The sequence below is a fragment of the Oncorhynchus keta genome, chromosome 4 (assembly GCF_023373465.1).
Source record: "Oncorhynchus keta strain PuntledgeMale-10-30-2019 chromosome 4, Oket_V2, whole genome shotgun sequence".
Taxonomy (NCBI): domain Eukaryota; kingdom Metazoa; phylum Chordata; class Actinopteri; order Salmoniformes; family Salmonidae; genus Oncorhynchus; species Oncorhynchus keta.
The window spans coordinates 68,700,675-68,719,075 of record NC_068424.1 but is presented as its reverse complement, the minus strand read 5'-3'; the positions used below and the strand labels follow the sequence as shown (position 1 = coordinate 68,719,075).

At 42.3% G+C, this 18,401-nt stretch overlaps 2 protein-coding genes and 1 non-coding gene across 5 annotated transcripts in view; 1 reads left to right on the top strand and 2 right to left on the bottom strand.

Annotated features, from left to right (window-relative positions):
• Positions 1-11,082, bottom strand: part of LOC118383583 (bromodomain-containing protein 8-like) — a 64,341-nt gene extending 53,259 nt beyond the window's left edge. The window contains exons 1-2 of one of the 3 annotated variants that reach the window (XM_052513352.1): positions 10,358-11,082; positions 6,555-6,977 (exon numbers count right to left, since the gene is read on the bottom strand). In XM_052513352.1, coding sequence (XP_052369312.1) covers positions 6,555-6,977; positions 10,358-10,376 — 442 coding nt within the window. In that variant the 5' untranslated portion in view covers positions 10,377-11,082. The remainder of the gene's footprint in view (positions 1-6,554; positions 6,978-10,357) is intronic. The other 2 variants (XM_052513360.1, XM_052513361.1) reach the window with 2 other exon arrangements.
• On the top strand, positions 10,490-10,562 carry trnaa-agc (transfer RNA alanine (anticodon AGC)). Its single transcript has one exon. It is a non-coding gene; the product is annotated as a tRNA-Ala (tRNA).
• Positions 11,083-14,807: 3,725 nt separating the features above from the next.
• LOC127927279 (microfibril-associated glycoprotein 4-like) lies at positions 14,808-17,834 on the bottom strand (the record flags this gene model as incomplete). Its single annotated transcript, XM_052513421.1, has 4 exons — positions 14,808-14,986; positions 17,278-17,442; positions 17,568-17,664; positions 17,793-17,834. Coding segments are annotated over 4 exons (483 nt in total), but the record flags the coding sequence as incomplete, so codon positions are not given.
• Positions 17,835-18,401: the final 567 nt, after the last annotated feature.

Sequence of the window (18,401 nt, the reverse complement as noted above, 5' to 3'; positions counted from 1 at the left end):
CCTCATTGCCTGTATCCGCTACGGAGCCGCAGTCAAACAACCACCCCTCATCACTGTCAAACGCTCCCTAAAACACTTCTGTGAGCAGGCCTTTCTAATTGACCTGGCCCGGGTATCCTGGAAGGACATTGACCTCATCCCGTCAGTTGAGGATGCCTGGTCATTCTTTAAAAGTAACTTCCTCACCATTTTAGATAAGCATGCTCCGTTCAAAAAATGCAGAACTAAGAACAGATACAGCCCTTGGTTCACTCCAGACCTGACTGCCCTCGACCAGCACAAAAACATCCTGTGGCGGACTGCAATAGCATCGAATAGTCCCCGTGATATGCAACTGTTCAGGAAGTCAGGAACCAATACACGCAGTCAGTCAGGAAAGCTAAGGCCAGCTTCTTCAGGCAGAAGTTTGCATCCTGTAGCTCCAACTCCAAAAAGTTCTGGGACACTGGGAAGTCCATGGAGAACAAGAGCACCTCCTCCCAGCTGCCCACTGCACTGAGGCTAGGTAACACGGTCACCACTGATAAATCCATGATTATCGAAAACTTCAATAAGCATTTCTCAACGGCTGGCCATGCCTTCCGCCTGGCTACTCCAACCTCGGCCAACAGCTCCGCCCCCCGCAGCTCCTCGCCCAAGCCTCTCCAGGTTCTCCTTTACCCAAATCCAGATAGCAGATGTTCTGAAAGAGCTGCAAAACCTGGACCCGTACAAATCAGCTGGGCTTGACAATCTGGACCCTCTATTTCTGAAACTATCCGCCGCCATTGTCGCAACCCCTATTACCAGCCTGTTCAACCTCTCTTTCATATCGTCTGAGATCCCCAAGGATTGGAAAGCTGCCGCAGTTATCCCCCTCTTCAAAGGGGAGACACCCTGGACCCAAACTGTTACAGACCTATATCCATCCTGCCATGCCTATCTAAGGTCTTCGAAAGCCAAGTCAACAAACAGGTCACTGACCATCTCGGATCCCCCCGTACCTTCTCCGCTGTGCAATCTGGTTTCCGAGCCGGTCACGGGTGCACCTCAGCCACACAAGGTACTAAACGATATCATAACCGCCATCGATAAAAGACAGTACTGTGCAGCCGTCTTCATCGACCTTGCCAAGGCTTTCGACTCTGTCAATCACCATATTCTTATCGGCAGACTCAGTAGCCTCGGTTTTTCGGATGACTGCCTTGCCTGGTTCACCAATTACTTTGCAGACAGAGTTCAGTGTGTCAAATCGGAGGGCATGCTGTCCGGTCCTCTGGCAGTCTCTAGGGGGGTGCCACAGGGTTCAATTCTCAGGCCGACTCTTTTCTCTGTATATATCAATGATGTTGCTCTTGCTGCGGGCGATTCCCTGATCCACCTCTACGCAGAAGACACCATTCTATATACTTTCGGCCCGTCATTGGACACTGTGCTATCTAACCTCCAAACGAGCTTCAATGCCATACAACACTCCTTCCGTGGCCTCCAACTGCTCTTAAACGCTAGTAAAACCAAATGCATGCTTTTCAACCGTTCGCTGCCTGCACCCGCACGCCTGACTAGCATCACCATCCTGGATGGTTCCGACCTTGAATATGTGGACATCTATAAGTACCTAGGTGTCTGGCTAGACTGCAAACTCTCCTTCCAGACTCATATCAAACATCTCCAATCGAAAATCAAATCAAGAGTCGGCTTTCTATTCCGCAACAAAGCCTCCTTCACTCACGCCGCCAAGCTTACCCTAGTAAAACTGAATTTCCTCCCGATCCTCGACTTTGGCGATGTCATCTACAAAATGGCTTCCAACACTCTACTCAGCAAACTGGATGCAGTCTATCACAGTGCCATTGTCACTAAAGCACCTTATACCACCCACCACTGCGACTTGTATGCTCTAGTCGGCTGGCCCTCGCTACATATTCGTTGCCAGACCCACTGGCTCCAGGTCATCTACAAGTCCATGCTTGGTAAAGCTCAGCCTTATCTCTTATCAGGTCACGATGGCAACACCCATCCGTAGCATGCGCTCCAGCAGGTGTAACTCACTGATCAACCCTAAAGCCAACACCTCATTTGGCCGCCTTTCGTTCCAGTACTCTGCTGCCTGTGACTGAAACGAATTGCAAAAATCGCTGAAGTTGGAGACTTTTATCTCCCTCACCAACTTCAAACATCAGCTATCTGAGCAGCTAACCGATCGCTGCAGCTGTACATAGTCTATTGGTGAATAGCCCACCCATTTTCACCTACCTCATCCCCATACTGTTTTTATTTATTTACTTTTCTGCTCTTTTGCACACCAATATCTCTACCTGTACATGACCATCTGATCATTTATCACTCCAGTGTTAATCTGCAAAATTGTAATTATTCGCCTACCTCCTCATGCCTTTTGCACACATTGTATATAGACTCCCCCTTTATTTTCTCTACTGTGTTATTGACTTGTTAATTGTTTACTCCATGTGTAACTCTGTGTTGTCTGTTCACACTGCTATGCTTTATCTTGGCCAGGTCGCAGGTGCAAATGAGAACTTGTTCTCAACTAGCCTACCTGGTTAAATAAAGGTGAAATAAAAAAATAAATAAAAAATATGTGATAACTATTTTTGTGAACAAATGTTTCATGTTGTCATTATAACAAGGTTGGAAGAAATGTGAAAATCTTCTTGGGAAATCTGTTGCAGCTCAAGTCTACTACAAAACCCAAATATTATCCAAGATGTGTGATAATTAACGTGTTCTCTGTGGTATCGTATAGCTTTGGAATCGTAACATTACGTACTTTTGTTGTTGGTCCATCCTCAGTTTTATCTTATCACAGCCATTAAACTCTCTAAAGTCACCATTGGCCTCATGGTGAAATCCCTGAGCGGTTTCCTTCCTCTCCTGCAACTAAGTTAGGAAGGACACATGCATCTTTGTATTGATACACCAACCAAAGTGTAATTAAGGATGAGGTAGTCATTCAAAAATCATGTTATAACATTATTATTGCACAGAGTAAGTCCATGTGACTTGTTAAGCAAATTATTACTCCTGAACTTTAGGCTAGCCATAACAAAGGGGTTGAATACTTGTTGACTGAAGACATTTCAGCTTTTCATTTTGTATACATTTGTAAACATTTTTAAAAACATAATTCCACTTTGACAATATTGGATATTATTTGTAAACCGGCGACCCAAAATCTATATTTAACTATCAAACAGGCAAAGCGTCAATACAGGACTAAGATTGAATCGTACAACACTGGCTGTGACGCTCGTTGGATGTGGCAGGGCTGGCAAACTATTACAGACTACAGAGGGAAGCACTGCCACGAGCTGTCCAGTGACACGAACCTACCAGGCGAGCTAAATTATTTCTATGCTCGCTTCTTGGCAAGTAACACTGAAACATGCATTAGAGCATCAGCTGTTCCGGACGACTGTGTGATCAACCTCTCCGTAGCCGATGTGAGTAAGACCTTTAAACAGGTCAACATTCACAAGGCTGCAGGGCCAGGCGGATTACCAGGACTAGTACTCTAAGCATGCGCTGACCAACTGGCAACTGTCTTCACTAACATTTTCAACCTGTCCCTGACTGAGTCTGTAATAGCAACATGTTTCAAGCAGACCACCATAGTCTCTGTGCCCAAGAACACTAAGGTAACCTGCCTTAATCACTACCGACCCGTAGCACTCACGTCTGTAGCCATGAAGTGCTTTGAAAGGCTGGTCATGGCTCACATAACAACATTATCCCAGAAACACTAGACCCACTCCAATTTACATACCGCCCCCACAGATCCACAGATGACGCAATCTCTATTGCACTCCACACTGCCCCTTCCCAACTGGACAAAAGGAACACCTATGTGAGAATGCTATTCATTGACTACAGCTAAGCGTTCAACACCATAGTGCCCTCAAAGTTCATCACTACGCTAAAGACCCTGGGACTAAATACCTCCCTCTGCAACTGGATCCTGGACTTCCTGACGGGCAGCCCCCAGGTGGTAAGGGTAGGGAACAACACATCCGCCACGCTGATCCTCAGCATGGGGGCCCCTCGGGTACTCCCTGTTCGCTCATGACTGCATGGCCATGCACAACCCCAACACCATCATCAAGTTTGCCCGAAGACTACAGTGGTTGGCCTGACCACCGACAACGATGAGACAGCTCATAGGGAGGTGGTCAGAGACCTGGCCATGTGGTGCCAGGACAAAAACCTCTCCCGCAACGTGATCAAGACAAAGGAGATGATTGTGGACTACAGGAAAAGGAGGACCGAGCATTCTCCAATTCTCATCGACGGGCTGTAGCAGAACAGTTTGAGAGCTTCACGTTCAAGGGTGTCGATATCACCAACAAACTATCATGGTTCAAACACACTAAGACAGTCGTGAAGAGGACACTGCAAAGCCTATACCCCCTCAAGACTGAAAAGATTTGGAATTCTCAAAAGGTTCTACAACTGCACCATCCTGACTGGTTGCATCACTGCCTGGTGTGGCAACTGCTCGGCCTCCGACTGCAAGGCACTACAGAGGGTAGTGCGTACGGCCCAGTAATTCACTGGGGCCAAGCTTCCTGCCATCCAGGACCTCCTATACCAGGCAGTGTCAGAGGAAGGCCCTAAAAATGGTCAAAGACTCCAGCCCCTCTAGTCATAAACTGTTCTCTCTGCTACCGCATGGCAAGTGGTACCGGAGCACCAAGTTGAGGTCCAAAAGGCTTCTTAACAGCTTCTACTGCCAAGCCATAAGACTCCTGAACAGCTAATCAAAGGGCTACCCAGACCCCTCTTTTACACTGCTGCTACTCTGTTTATAATCCATGCATAGTCACTTTCACTCTACCAACATGTACATATTACCTCAATTACCTTGACTACCGGTGCCCCCGCACATTGACTCTACTGGTACACCCTGTATATAGCCTCGCTACTGCTATTTTACCACTGCTGTTTGTTACCTTTTTCTCATTTTTACTTAACACATTTTTTTTCTTTACTTCTTAAAGCATTGTTGGTTAAGGGCTTAAGTAGACATTACACTGTAAGGTCTACCTACACCTGTTGTATTTGGCGCATGTGACAAATAAAAATAGATTTGAATCCTTTTTAAATTCCGGCTTTCACACAACAATGTGGAAAAAGTCAAGGGGGTGTGAATACTTTCTGATGGCACTGTATGTTATATTAGTGGGTAATATAAAAAATGTCCCTATGATTTAACTTTAAGTGGTCTGGAGATCATGTAGGGACGCTTCATAATCTTCGTCACTGGAGATATTTTTAAAATATTTTTATTTGACCTTATTTTAACTAGGCAAGTCAATTAAAAACAAACTATTATTTTCAATGACGGCCTATATACACAGGAATTGCTTACCATGACAACATTGAATGTTCCTGAGTGGCCCAGTTACAGTTGTGACTTAAATCTGCTTGAAAATCTATGGCAAGACTTGAAAATGGCTGTGATCAGTGATCAACAACAAATTTGACAGAGCCAGAAGAGTTTTTTAAAGAATAACGTGCAAATATTGTACAATCCATTTTCTGCAACGCTCTTAGAGACTTACCCAGAAAGCTTCACAGCTGTAATCGCTGACAAATGGTGATTGTAACATGTATTGACTCAGGGGGTTGAATATTTCTGTAATCAAGATATAAACTCGGCAAAAAAATAAACGTCCTCTCACTGTCAACTGCGTTTATTTTCTGCAAACTTAACATGTGTAAATATTTGTATGAACATAACAAAATTCAACAACTGAGACATAAACTGAACAAGTTCCACAAAAATGTGACTAACAGAAATGGAATAGTGTGTCCCTGAACAAAGGGGGGGGGGGTCAAAATTTCCTTCCTGTTTGGCCCTGTCCGGGGGTGTCATCGGATGGAGCCACAGTGTCTCCTGACCCCTCTTGTCTCAGTCTCCAGTATTTATGCTGCAGTAGTTTATGTGTCGGGTGGCTAGGGTCAGTTTGTTATATCTGGAGTACTTCTCCTGTCCTATCCGGTGTCCTGTGTGAATTTAAGTATGCTCTCTCTAATTCTCTCTTTCTTTCTCTCTCTCGGAGGACCTGAGCCCTAGGAACATGCCTCAGGATTACCTAACATGATGACTCCTTGCTATCCCCAGTTCACCCGGCCGTGCTGTTGCTCCAATTTCAACTGTTCTGCCTGTGATTATTATTATTTGACCATGCTGGTCATTTATGAACATTTGAACATCTTGGCCATGTTCTGTTAGAATCTCCACCCGGCACAGCCAGAAGAGGACTGGCCACCCCACATAGCCTGGTTCCTCTCTAGGTTTCTTCCTAGGTTTTGGCCTTTCTAGGGAGTATTTCCTAGCCACCGTGCTTCTACACCTGCATTGCTTGCCGTTTGGGGTTTTAGGCTGGGTTTCTGTACAGCACTTTGAGATATCAGCTGATGTACGAAGGGCTATATAAATACATTTGATTTGATTTGAACAGTCAGTACGGCAGTGCATCTACTCCTCATGGACTGCACCAGATTTGCCAGTTCTTGCTGTGAGATGTTACCCCACTCTTCCACCAAGGCACCTGCAAGTTCCCGGACATTTCTGGGGGGAATGGCTCTAGCCCTCACCCTCCGATCCAACAGGTCCCAGACGTGCTCAATGGGATTGCGATCCCGGATCTTCACTGGCCATGGCAGAACACTGACGTTCGTGTCTTGCAGAAAATCAGACACAGAACGAGCAGTTTGGCTGGTGGCATTGTCATGCAGGAGGGTCATATAAGGATGAGCCTGCAGGAAGGGTACCACATGAGGGAGGAGGATGTCTTCCCTGTAACGCACAGTGTTGAGATTGCCTGCAATGACAACAAGCCCAGTCCGATGATGCTGTGACACACCGCTCCAGACCATGATGGACCCTCCACCTCCAAATCGATCTCCCTCCAGAGTACAGGCCTTGGTGACACTCATTCCTTCAACGATAAACGTGACTCCGACCATCACCCCTGGTGAGACAAAACCACGACTCGTCAGTGAAGAGCACTTTTTGTGCTCTTGATTTTTTTGTGATGTCTGGTGAGGACCTGCCTTGCAACAGGCCTACAAGCACTCAGTCCAGCCTCTCTCAGCCTATTGCGGACAGTCTGAAAACTGATGGAGGGATTGTGCATTCCTGGTGTAACTCGGGCAGTTGTTGTTGCCATCCTGTACCTGTTCCGCAGGTGTGATGTTCAGATTTACCGATCCTGTGCAGGTGTTGTTTTTTCATAACTGTGACCATAATTGCCTACCGCCTGTAAGCTGTTAGTGTCTTCACGACCGTTCCATAGGTGCATGTTCATTAATTGTTTATGGTTCTTTGAACAAGCATGGGAAACCGTGTTTAAACCCTTTATAATGAAGATCTGTGAAGTTTTCTGGGGATGGATTTTTACGAATTATCTTTGAAAGTCGGTCCTGAAAAAGGGACGTTTCTTTTTTTGCTGAGTTTATTAGTGCTTTATTTTCCATAAATATTTAACAAAATGTTAGAATTTTTCTTCCACTTTGACAGAGTATTTTGTGCAGATCATTGACAAAAAATGGCAATTGAAATCCATTTAAATCCCACCTTGTAACAAAATGAAATGGGGGACAAAGCGTTGGACTAGTTACAGAAAGGTTACAAGATCGAATCTCCGAGCTGACAAGGTAAAAAATCTGTCGTTCTGCCCCTGAACAAGGAAGTTAACCGACTGTTCCTAGGCTGTCATTGAAAATAAGAATTTGTTCTTAACTGACTTGTTAAATAAATAAAATAAACACGCATCGCTTGCGGTACGGTTTTGGAAACATAAGGAACGTATATATTTCATATCAGCAATTTTTTTTTCTAAAACCAAAAGGTTAAATTACAACACACCTTTATAGTGTTTGGTTTCACACACTGCCATATGTCCCTGTTACAGCGCTAGTTTACAGAAAACAGACAGAGGACAGTCGACTACCTGTGCTAATTACCTATTTGCGTCTACAAACACCTGTGTGTAAACGGAAGACGGACGCCACAAACGTGTTGTCATTGACAAATACTGTCGACTGCAACTGTGCTAAAACAGTAAGTGTGTATTTGTGAAATTATTTCAATGTGATATGAAAGGAGAGGGATTCATGTTTCTAGAACTGTACCGCAATTGAGAATTGATTCATGTTAATGTTCAGACCGAGCGTCCTGCTCTTAACAAAACTTCCCCTTACAGAAGACTCCTTCGTCCAATGACTCATTACCGAGAGTCATGATCAAGAGCTACGCCTAACCCTAAGTCCAGGTTGGACGTTTAGATGGAGTATTTGGCTGCCAGAGCCAATTTGCCTCTAAATAGAACATGAAAGGTCCTTGGACTACAAGGAGTAACATTATGCTCCTTTAGTCTATTATTAGGCTAACTTAGATTTGACCAGGGATGCAAACTGCTGAGGGCCCAAAAAGGTTCTTTTTTTTGCATTGAAACATGGAGGTTGGAAATGGAGGTTTTAACTAATTAAACAACAAAGAATATGATCTACATGATCAGTCCCTGTGTGTAAAATAAAAAGTGGTTCATGTGAACCTAACTACAGAGCTAAAAATGTAAAGGAAGCAATCCAATATTATTTGTTGCCTAGACTTTACTGCAAATGACACTCAAGTCTTGAGAAAAAAACAATACACTAATATTGCAGTTAGCCATGACAGCCTTCATAATAGAACGCTTGTGACCACACACATAAATATTGCACTTGGGGGGAAAAAACATCTTAAAGTAGAATCAGAATGAAACAAACTGGCATTCTATATTTGCTCTATTATAGTGGCCACTATAGACACAAATCAAATGCACAAGGCTACACGTGTGCAAAAATAACATTCACTGAGTAAAGCTAAGTATAATCCTCACACACACACACACACACACACACACACACAACTGTCAAGTTCAACACAACAAAAGGGAAAGTGTGTGGTGTTCATTTCACCTCTGTAGTGGCATTCAGCGTAAGCCAGGCCCAGCTCCAACTACACTTGATCCCTGAATCCACTTGTTTCACAACCAACGACTAATTTTCATCTAATTCTCTCATTCTGAAAATTAATCATACAGTGGTGGTTCGTTCGTTTTCTAGTTAACTAACGCGTTATAACTTGAGGAACAGCAAGGAGTCGTATACCAGTTCACACTATAACGAATTGGTTAGGTTACTAATGTTAGTTAATCTGATGTTGTAAAGTTAGCTAGCTAACGTTTAGCTGTCCGACTTTTGGCCAGCACATTTTCACACCATAAACTAAATGATTTGATCAGATAAATTGGATGGGTAGCCTAGTGGTTAGAGCGTTGCAAGGTTGCAAGGTTGCAAGTTCAAATCCCCGAGCTGACAAGGTACAAATCTGTCGTTCTGCCCCTGAACAGGCAGTTAACCCACTGTTCCTAGGCCGTCATTGAAAATAAGAATTTGTTCTTAACTGACTTGCCTGGTTAAATAAAGGTAAAATAAATAAAAAATAATGTTGTTCAACATTTGTATGGCTAGCTAGTGGAGAATTCGATCCAGCTAGCAAGATACAACGCTAATAGTTGTTCCACCACACTTTCTCCCTCACCTCAAACTTTCAAAAATGCCAGTAGTTTTTCAGTTACAGCTCATGAAGTACGCTTCATCACCTTCTCGGTGGTCAAGCTTATCGTTCAGGGGGCAAGCTGCCTTGACAGAAGAGCGCGCGCGGATGCTCTTTCTTCAGCCGCGTGCTGCGCTGCATTCTGTTGTTATGTGAACGATTGGCTGAGCCTTGGATACAGCCAGTATTGCTACAAACGCGCATCACTCGTGCATTTACAACCAGTAGTGATCCCCCCCCCCAAAAAAAACTTTTCTCGTCGGATCTACACGAATCACGTAAGTCACCTATTTTGGATTCAAAACGGTGAATTTCGCCGAAATGTGACTAGTTTGCATCCCTGGATTTGACAGGTCGCTGCGCAGGGGTGATGGGGAAGCAACCTTAGCCTAGATTTGAGCTTTGACCTAACTAGTTAGCTAAACAGCAAGCTACAATCTTGTCAATGCAAAGAAAGCTACAATCTTGTTAATGCAAAGAAAGGTCCAATCTAGCTAAATAGAAAAGCAAAACATCACCACTTAGCTAGCTCGGTAATCTAACCCAATATTTGTTTTTGTTGTTTACCATATTCGGCTAGGAATTTAGCTAGCTAGCTTGCCCGACGTTAACAAAATCCAGGAAGGCTAACTAGACAAATATAACGTATAAAGCCAGCTAGCTACAAACATATTGTTGATTACATTTGAAATGTATGTGTACGTTGTAGCTGCATTTGCAAGCAAGCAAACAATAACAAATAATACTCACTCCCGACTCCACTCGCCATTTTTTTATTTTGTGGACAGGGCCTCGCCACTAAACTTCCGCCGGAATCATTTCAATGTTGTACAGGCGCTGACGATGGCATACCAAGAAATCACATACCCTCTCCTTAATACAGGGGGATTAGCTCAAATGGTAGAGCGCTCGCTTAGCATGCGAGAGGTAGCGGGATCGATGCCCGCATCCTCCATTCTTTGTAACTTTTGCAGTGTTGAAAAAAGTACTCAATTGTCAAACTTGAGTAAAAGTAAAGATACCCTAATAGAAAATGACTCAAGTAAAAATACTACTTGAGTAAAAGTCTAAAAGTATTTGGTTTGAAATATACTTAACTATTAAAAGTACATGGAATTGCTAAAATGTACTTAAGTATCAAAAGTCAAAGTATACACTACTTTACACCACTGGACTTTTGTGACCTTTTTCGCCCATCATGTCCAAATCATCCTAAAGTACAGTATGTAAAATGTTTTTAGGTATGATGTAGTCCTTTTGATTAAGACGACATGGAAGCATGTCAAATGTATGATAAAAAAAACAGCCGTTGTGTCGGGTTATGAGTAAAGTAGGACATTTATCATAGGAGTAACGGGAGTATCCTACGGATGTGTCCTCTTCCGGGGCATGGTCACGTTAAGCCCTGCCTCACCGTGTGTATCTATAATGTGACTGCTGAAAGGATATTTGGTTTATCCATACAGCTGCGATCTAGCTAGCTTTTTGTGTGCTAAATTTGATCTCTCATCAAAATGACGACAAGCGAAATACGGTGGCTGATAAGGAAAACACAACAATGTTATGGTGGCTCATTAGGAAGATGAAACGCATTTTAAAATGAATGACACTGAAACAAAAGGGGTAAACAGCAAGTACGCCCACACATGTTTTTATATTCCGATATGATATCGATATCAAATTGAAAAAAGTATGAAACTGATATCAATATGGACTTTCCATATTGGTGGCCAACATTACTCATGAATCATGATCAGATCAGCTCACCTATAGGAATAATCACAGCAATGAGCTCCCGAGTGGCACAGTGGTCTAAGGCACTGCATTTCAGTGCAAGAGGCATCACTGCGGTCCTTGGTTTGAAACTAAGCTGTGTTATATCTGGCTGTGGTTGGGAGTCCCATAGGGCGGCGCACAATTGGCCCAGCAAATGAATTACTTAAAAATCATACAATGTGATTTTCTGGATTTTTGTTTTAGATTCCGTCTCTCACAGTTGAAGTGTACCTATGATAAAAATGACAGACATCTACATGCATTGTAAGTAGGAAAACCTGCAAAATCGGCAGTGTATCAAATACTTGTTCTCCCCACTGTATAACGTGATTTGACGTAATTTTATCTGTGGCCAATGACATTGAGCCTTCTTGGAAGGGCACTTCTAATGTAAATCTATGGCAAGACCTAAAGGGATTGAATTTTTTACGTCTACCTTTACTAAGGACGGGTGATGTAGTTTCTCCATGAGTGACAGAACACTAAGCCAATCACGGTGCAATGCTCCGATTTTCTGCTGACTTGTCCCACCACCACAGAAAGCACTGAGCTAGGCTTAAACACCTGCATTTTGGAGCTGCCTTACTCAAGAAAACAAAAAAGAGACCATGTTTGTATTTTTTAACTCAATGATATATATATATTTTTTTACATTGTTAGCAAACAGATATGTGACTTGTTTTAATGCCAAAATACATGCAAAACAGGCAAGCATCCCCACCAAAAAATATTTAATATTTTTTTTTGTTGCTACAAATGTGGGGCCATTGCCCTTATCCAACCCTAACCGTTTTTAAACTTCAATGGGGTGACTTCAGAGTTTAACGGCCCAAGGATTCTGTTTAGACTTGTCACATTTTTAACTATAGGTACTGTACATGGTTTCCTGCTGATCTTGCTCTGCTGAAGTGCAATAGCAGACTCTAGTGGTTAGATGCTATCATGGCATTCTGATATAATATGACTTGGTGCCATCAGTAGCAATTATTTGATTGGTTCTTATGACTCCAGTTAGTCACTCCTATGAATATGACAGCTTAAAGCAAGTGTTATAATGCATCATAAGTGTATCAAAAGGCATTTCAAATGCAGTTATGAAGCATGATGTGTGTGTGTGTGTGCTTCGTAGAAAGTATCAGCACATCTGTTCTCAACTAATCTTTATTAAAAAGTTAAATCAACTCAGTAAAAGTTCAGTTTGGATTGTTTTATCTATATTAACAGATATCATTTTCAGGACTCATTCAATCTTATCTTTGCAAAGTGATGTGAGCTCATGGCAGCCATAAAAGGAGAACAACACATTTATGCACTAAGGGATGGTTTCCCAGATTTAAGCCAAATCCTGGACAAACAATAATTATCAATGGAACATGTTCATTGAAAGTGCATTATAGTCCAGGACTAGGCTTAATACCAGGCCTACGAATGTTATCCCACATTTCACTCTAATCTGGTACAGGGGGCTCTGATTGTCTGATTAACAACATAATGTCAGAGTAGTGTTACCAAGCCCCTGCTATACACATTGGGAGACCCTGCTGGCTGCAGCTTCTCTACACTGGGGGCTGTTCCAGAAAGTTGGATCAATGATCTAGCCGGCTTACTGTTCAAAATGGTAATCAACCAGTAAATAAAGAGTTACAGTGCCTTGCGAAAGTATTCGGCCCCCTTGAACTTTGCGACCTTTTGCAACATTTCATGCTTCAAACATAAAGATATAAAACTGTATTTTTTTGTGCAGAATCAACAACAAGTGGGACACAATCATGAAGTGGAACGACATTTATTGGATATTTCAAACTTTTTTAACAAATCAAAAACTGAAAAATTGGGCGTGCAAAATTATTCAGCCCCTTTACTTTCAGTGCAGCAAACTCTCTCCAGAAGTTCAGTGAGGATCTCTGAATGATCCAATGTTGACCTAAATGACTAATGATGATAAATACAATCCACCTGTGTGTAATCAAGTCTCCGTATAAATGCACCTGCACTGTGATAGTCTCAGAGGTCCGTTAAAAGCGCAGAGAGCATCATGAAGAACAAGGAACACACCAGGCAGGTCCGAGATACTGTTGTGAAGAAGTTTAAAGCCGGATTTGGATACAAAAAGATTTCCCAAGCTTTAAACATCCCAAGGAGCACTGTGCAAGCGATAATATTGAAATGGAAGGAGTATCAGACCACTGCAAATCTACCAAGACCTGGCCATCCCTCTAAACTTTCAGCTCATACAAGGAGAAGACTGATCAGAGATGCAGCCAAGAGGCCCATGATGACTCTGGATGAACTGCAGAGATCTACAGCTGTGGTGGGAGACTCTGTCCATAGGACAACAATCAGTCGTATATTGCACAAATCTGGCCTTTATGGAAGAGTGGCAAGAAGAAAGCCATTTCTTAAAGATATCCATAAAAAGTGTTGTTTAAAGTTTGCCACAAGCCACCTGAGAGACACACCAAACATGTGGAAGAAGGTGCTCTGGTCAGATGAAACCAAAATTGAACTTTTTGGCAACAAAGCAAAACGTTATGTTTGGCGTAAAAGCAACACAGCTCACCCTGAACACACCATCCCCACTGTCAAACATGGTGGTGGCAGCATCATGGTTTGGGCCTGCTTTTCTTCAGCAGGGACAGGGAAGATGGTTAAAATTGATGGGAAGATGGATGGAGCCAAATACAGGACCATTCTGGAAGAAAACCTGATGGAGTCTGCAAAAGACCTGAGACTGGGACGGAGATGTCTTCCAACAAGACAATGATCCAAAACATAAAGCAAAATCTACAATGGAATGGTTAAAAATAAACATATCCAGGTGTTAGAATGGCCAAGTCCAGACCTGAATCCAATTGAGAATGTGGAAAGAACTGAAAACTGCTGTTCACAAATGCTCTCCATCCAACCTCACTGAGCTCGAGCTGTTTTGCAAGGAGGAATGGGAAAAAATTTCAGTCTCTCGATGTGTAAAACTGATAGACATACCCCAAGCGACTTACAGCTGTAATCGCAGCAAAAGGTGGCGCGTAGATTGCGATCCAAACAAAACGTAAACACGAAATAACACAAACACTACAAAACAATAAACGTAACGAAAACCGAAACAGCCTATACTTGTCAACTAATACAGCGACAGGAACAAAGACACTCAGGACAATCACCCACGACAAACTCAAAGAATATGGCTGCCTAAATATGGTTCCCAATCAGAGACAACGATAAACACCTGCCTCTGATTGAGAACCACTCCAGACAGCCATAGACTTCGCTAGATCACCCCACTAGCTACAATCCCAATATATACACACCAAAACCCCAAGACAAAACACACCACAATACAAAAACCCCATGCCACACCCTGGCCTGACCCAATACATAAAGATAAACACAAAATACTTCGACCAGGGCGTGACAGATTCCAATTGACACTTGTTGCGTAATGTTTGGTGGTTCCCCATAGGTACTCTCCATTGATGTTAGCGTAGTGACAAGAACCGTACCAACATGCCCCATAGTGAGTAGCTGCACAGTTGTCAGACCAAGTGTCCTGGTCTTTGTCGAAGGTGCTGAACATCAACCCGCTATGATAGGCCAGTGAGTCACCTTGGAAAGAAAAAAATGTCTATTTAGAGTGTTTGCATTTTCTAAAAACTCTACAATAGTGACCCAACTTACCATAGCTAAGCCATTTAATTACCTCACTATAGACCTACCTATCTAAAACAGCCACTATTACTACTGCAATGTACTGTTACTACTACCACTTCTGGGCTGCTTACTACTACTACCACTACTATTGCTACTACTACTACTACTACTTCTGGGCTGCTTACTACTACTACTACTACCACTACCACTACTACTACTACTACTACCACTACTACTACTACTACTACTACTATTACTACTACTACTACAACTACCATTACTACTACTACTACTACTACTACTACTTCTGGGATGCTTACTACTACTACTACTACTACTACTACCACTACTACTACTACTACTTCTGGGATGCTTACTACTACTACTACTTCTGGGCTGCTTACTACTACTACTACTATTACTACTACTACTACTTCTGGGATGCTTACTACTACTACTACTACTACTAGTACTACTACTACTACTTCTGGGATGCCTACTACTACTACTACTACTACTACTACTACTACTTCTGGGCTGCTTACTACTACTACTACTACTATTACTACTACTACTACTTCTGGGATGCTTACTACCACTACTACTACTACTACTACTACTACTACTACTACTTCTGGGATGCTTACTACTACTACTACTACTACTACTACTACTACTACTACTACTACTACTACTACTACTTCTGGGATGCTTACTACTACTACTACTACTACTACTTCTGGGATGCTTACTACTACTACTACTACTACTACTACTACTACCACCACCACCACCACCACCACCACCACCACTACTACTACTACTACTACTACTACTACTACTTCTGGGCTGCTTACTACTACTACTACTACTACTACTACTACTACTACTTCTGGGCTGCTTACTACTACTACTACTAATACTACTACTAGGCTACAGTTACAACATGCACCCCTATTGCCGTCACTACAGTTATCCCACTACAGGCCCACCACTAGTTCCAACTCAGTCACTAATACTATTACATTCTCCTACATTTTCCAACACAGTCACTAGTACTATTACATTCTCCTTCATTTTCCAACACAGTCACTACTACTATTACATTCTCCTACATTTTCCAACAGAGTCACTACTACTATTACATTCTCCTACATTTTCCAACACAGTCACTACTACTATTACATTCTCCTACATTTTCCAACACAGTCACTACTACTATTACATTCTCCTACATTTTCCAACACAGTCACTACTACTATTACATTCTCCTACATTTTCCAACACAGTCACTACTACTATTACATTCTCCTACATTTTCCAACACAGTCACTACTACTATTACATTCTCCTTCATTTTCCAACACAGTCACTACTACTATTACATTCTCCTACATTTTCCAACACAGTCACTACTACTATTACATTCTCCTACATTTTCCAACACAGTCACTACTACTATTACATTCTCCTTCATTTTCCAACACAGTCACTTCTACTATTACATTCTCCTACATTTTCCAACACAGTCACTACTACTATTACATTCTCCTACATTTTCCAACACAGTCACTACTACTATTACATTCTCCTACATTTTCCAACACTGACCTCTAACAATTTAAACGTCCATATATTTCCAATTGCATACAAAATACTTATAGGAAATTTCACCACTTTTCAACCTCATATTCATAATTTCCAGCACCACCCCAACACCAACATACATGTATGTATATAAAATAAAAACATTTAAAAGGCCGGATGCACACCAGATGATGTCCAAAGTGTTTCTAGATGATCATCTGGTTAACATCATGTGATTTTTAACCAACTCTGAGCAGGCAAAGGTTAGTGAAGTAACATTTACCTGCTCATAGTTGGTGGAAATCACATAATACACACCAGACGATGTTAACATTTTTTCCAATGACATAATCGAAAACATTTTCCTCTATCCTTTTGACTACAACACATAGTAAAGTGCTGTTTTCACACTTTGATGTTGGGGTGGTGCTGGAGATGATGAATGTGAACAATTTAAGGATGAGTGACAACTGAAGTAAGCACACATATTTTTTCAGGAAAATGACCCTTTAAAGTGCTCTGACCTTTATAGGACAAAAACACAGCATTTGTTCTCAGACAGCTGTGAAGCCAGAGCACATTGTGTGAATGGCTTGTGTTCCTCTTTGAAAATGGTATCACTGACAAGGCAAAAACAACAAATGTTGTCTCTCACTCACCTGCTCCTCCGTTGGTGAATCCAGTGACATGTAGCTTGTATCCGTCTGCCTCAGAGTCCAAAAAGAAGGAAGAGTACATGGCAAACACACATTTTCCTTCAAAGTCCTCCATGACTACCCTCAGCTCATACTTCCTCCTCTTAGTGAGAAGGATGTTCTCCAGTCCTGAAGAGACAACGCTAGATCAGATTGCAGGTTACAGTATACAAAGTTACCATTTGTATACTCTACTTGTTTCATTTTATTTTGGAGGATTCTTTTCTTATTTTTTTGCTAAAGTAAATTCTCACCTAGCCAGTATTCTCCCTCTGGGTTTCCAAAACCAACTTTGTACTGGTTCCAGGGTCTGTAGAAGTTCAGAGATCCATCTATCCTCCTCTGGATTACCTGAGAGAGAGTGAGACAGACAGACAGACAGACAGACAGACAGACAGACAGGCAGAGATGTTTAGCAACTACTCACATGGTCTGTAAGAAATGTTAACAAGAGCCCAACATAGTACTATGATACTCACAGTCCACTTGCCTCCATCCGAGTTCATGTCACAGTACACTTGAACAGGTGTCAAAAATGGTAGAAAAAGAGAGAGAGAGGGGGAGAGAGAGGAGAAATAGAGAGAGGGGCAGAGAGAGGAGAAAGAGAGAGAGAGGGGGAGAGAGAGGAGAAAGAGAGAGAGGGGCAGAGAGAGGAGAAAGAGAGAGAGAGGGGAGAGAGAGGAGAAAGAGAGAGAGAGGAGGAGAAAGAGAGAGAGAGAGAGAGAGAGAGAGAGAGAGAGAGAGAGAGAGAGAGAAAGAGAGAGAGAGGGGGAGAGAGGAGAAAGAGAGAGATAGGGGAGAGAGGAGAAAGAGAGAGAGAGAGGGGAGAGAGAGGAGAGAGAGAGAGAGAGAGAGAGAGAGAGAGAGAGAGAGAGAGAGAGAGGAGAAAGAGAGAGAGAGGAGAAATAGAGAAATTGAGAAAGAGCGACACAGAGAGAAAGGTGATTTAAAGTTTCAAACAAAACCTCTACCTTTCAAATTAATTCACACAACATCTTCAAGAAAATACAATTATTTGATTTAAGTCAGTCTCACCATCAATATAGCTCAAAGATTTTCAGCCTCAAGTTCAAACCTTAAAACAGAAA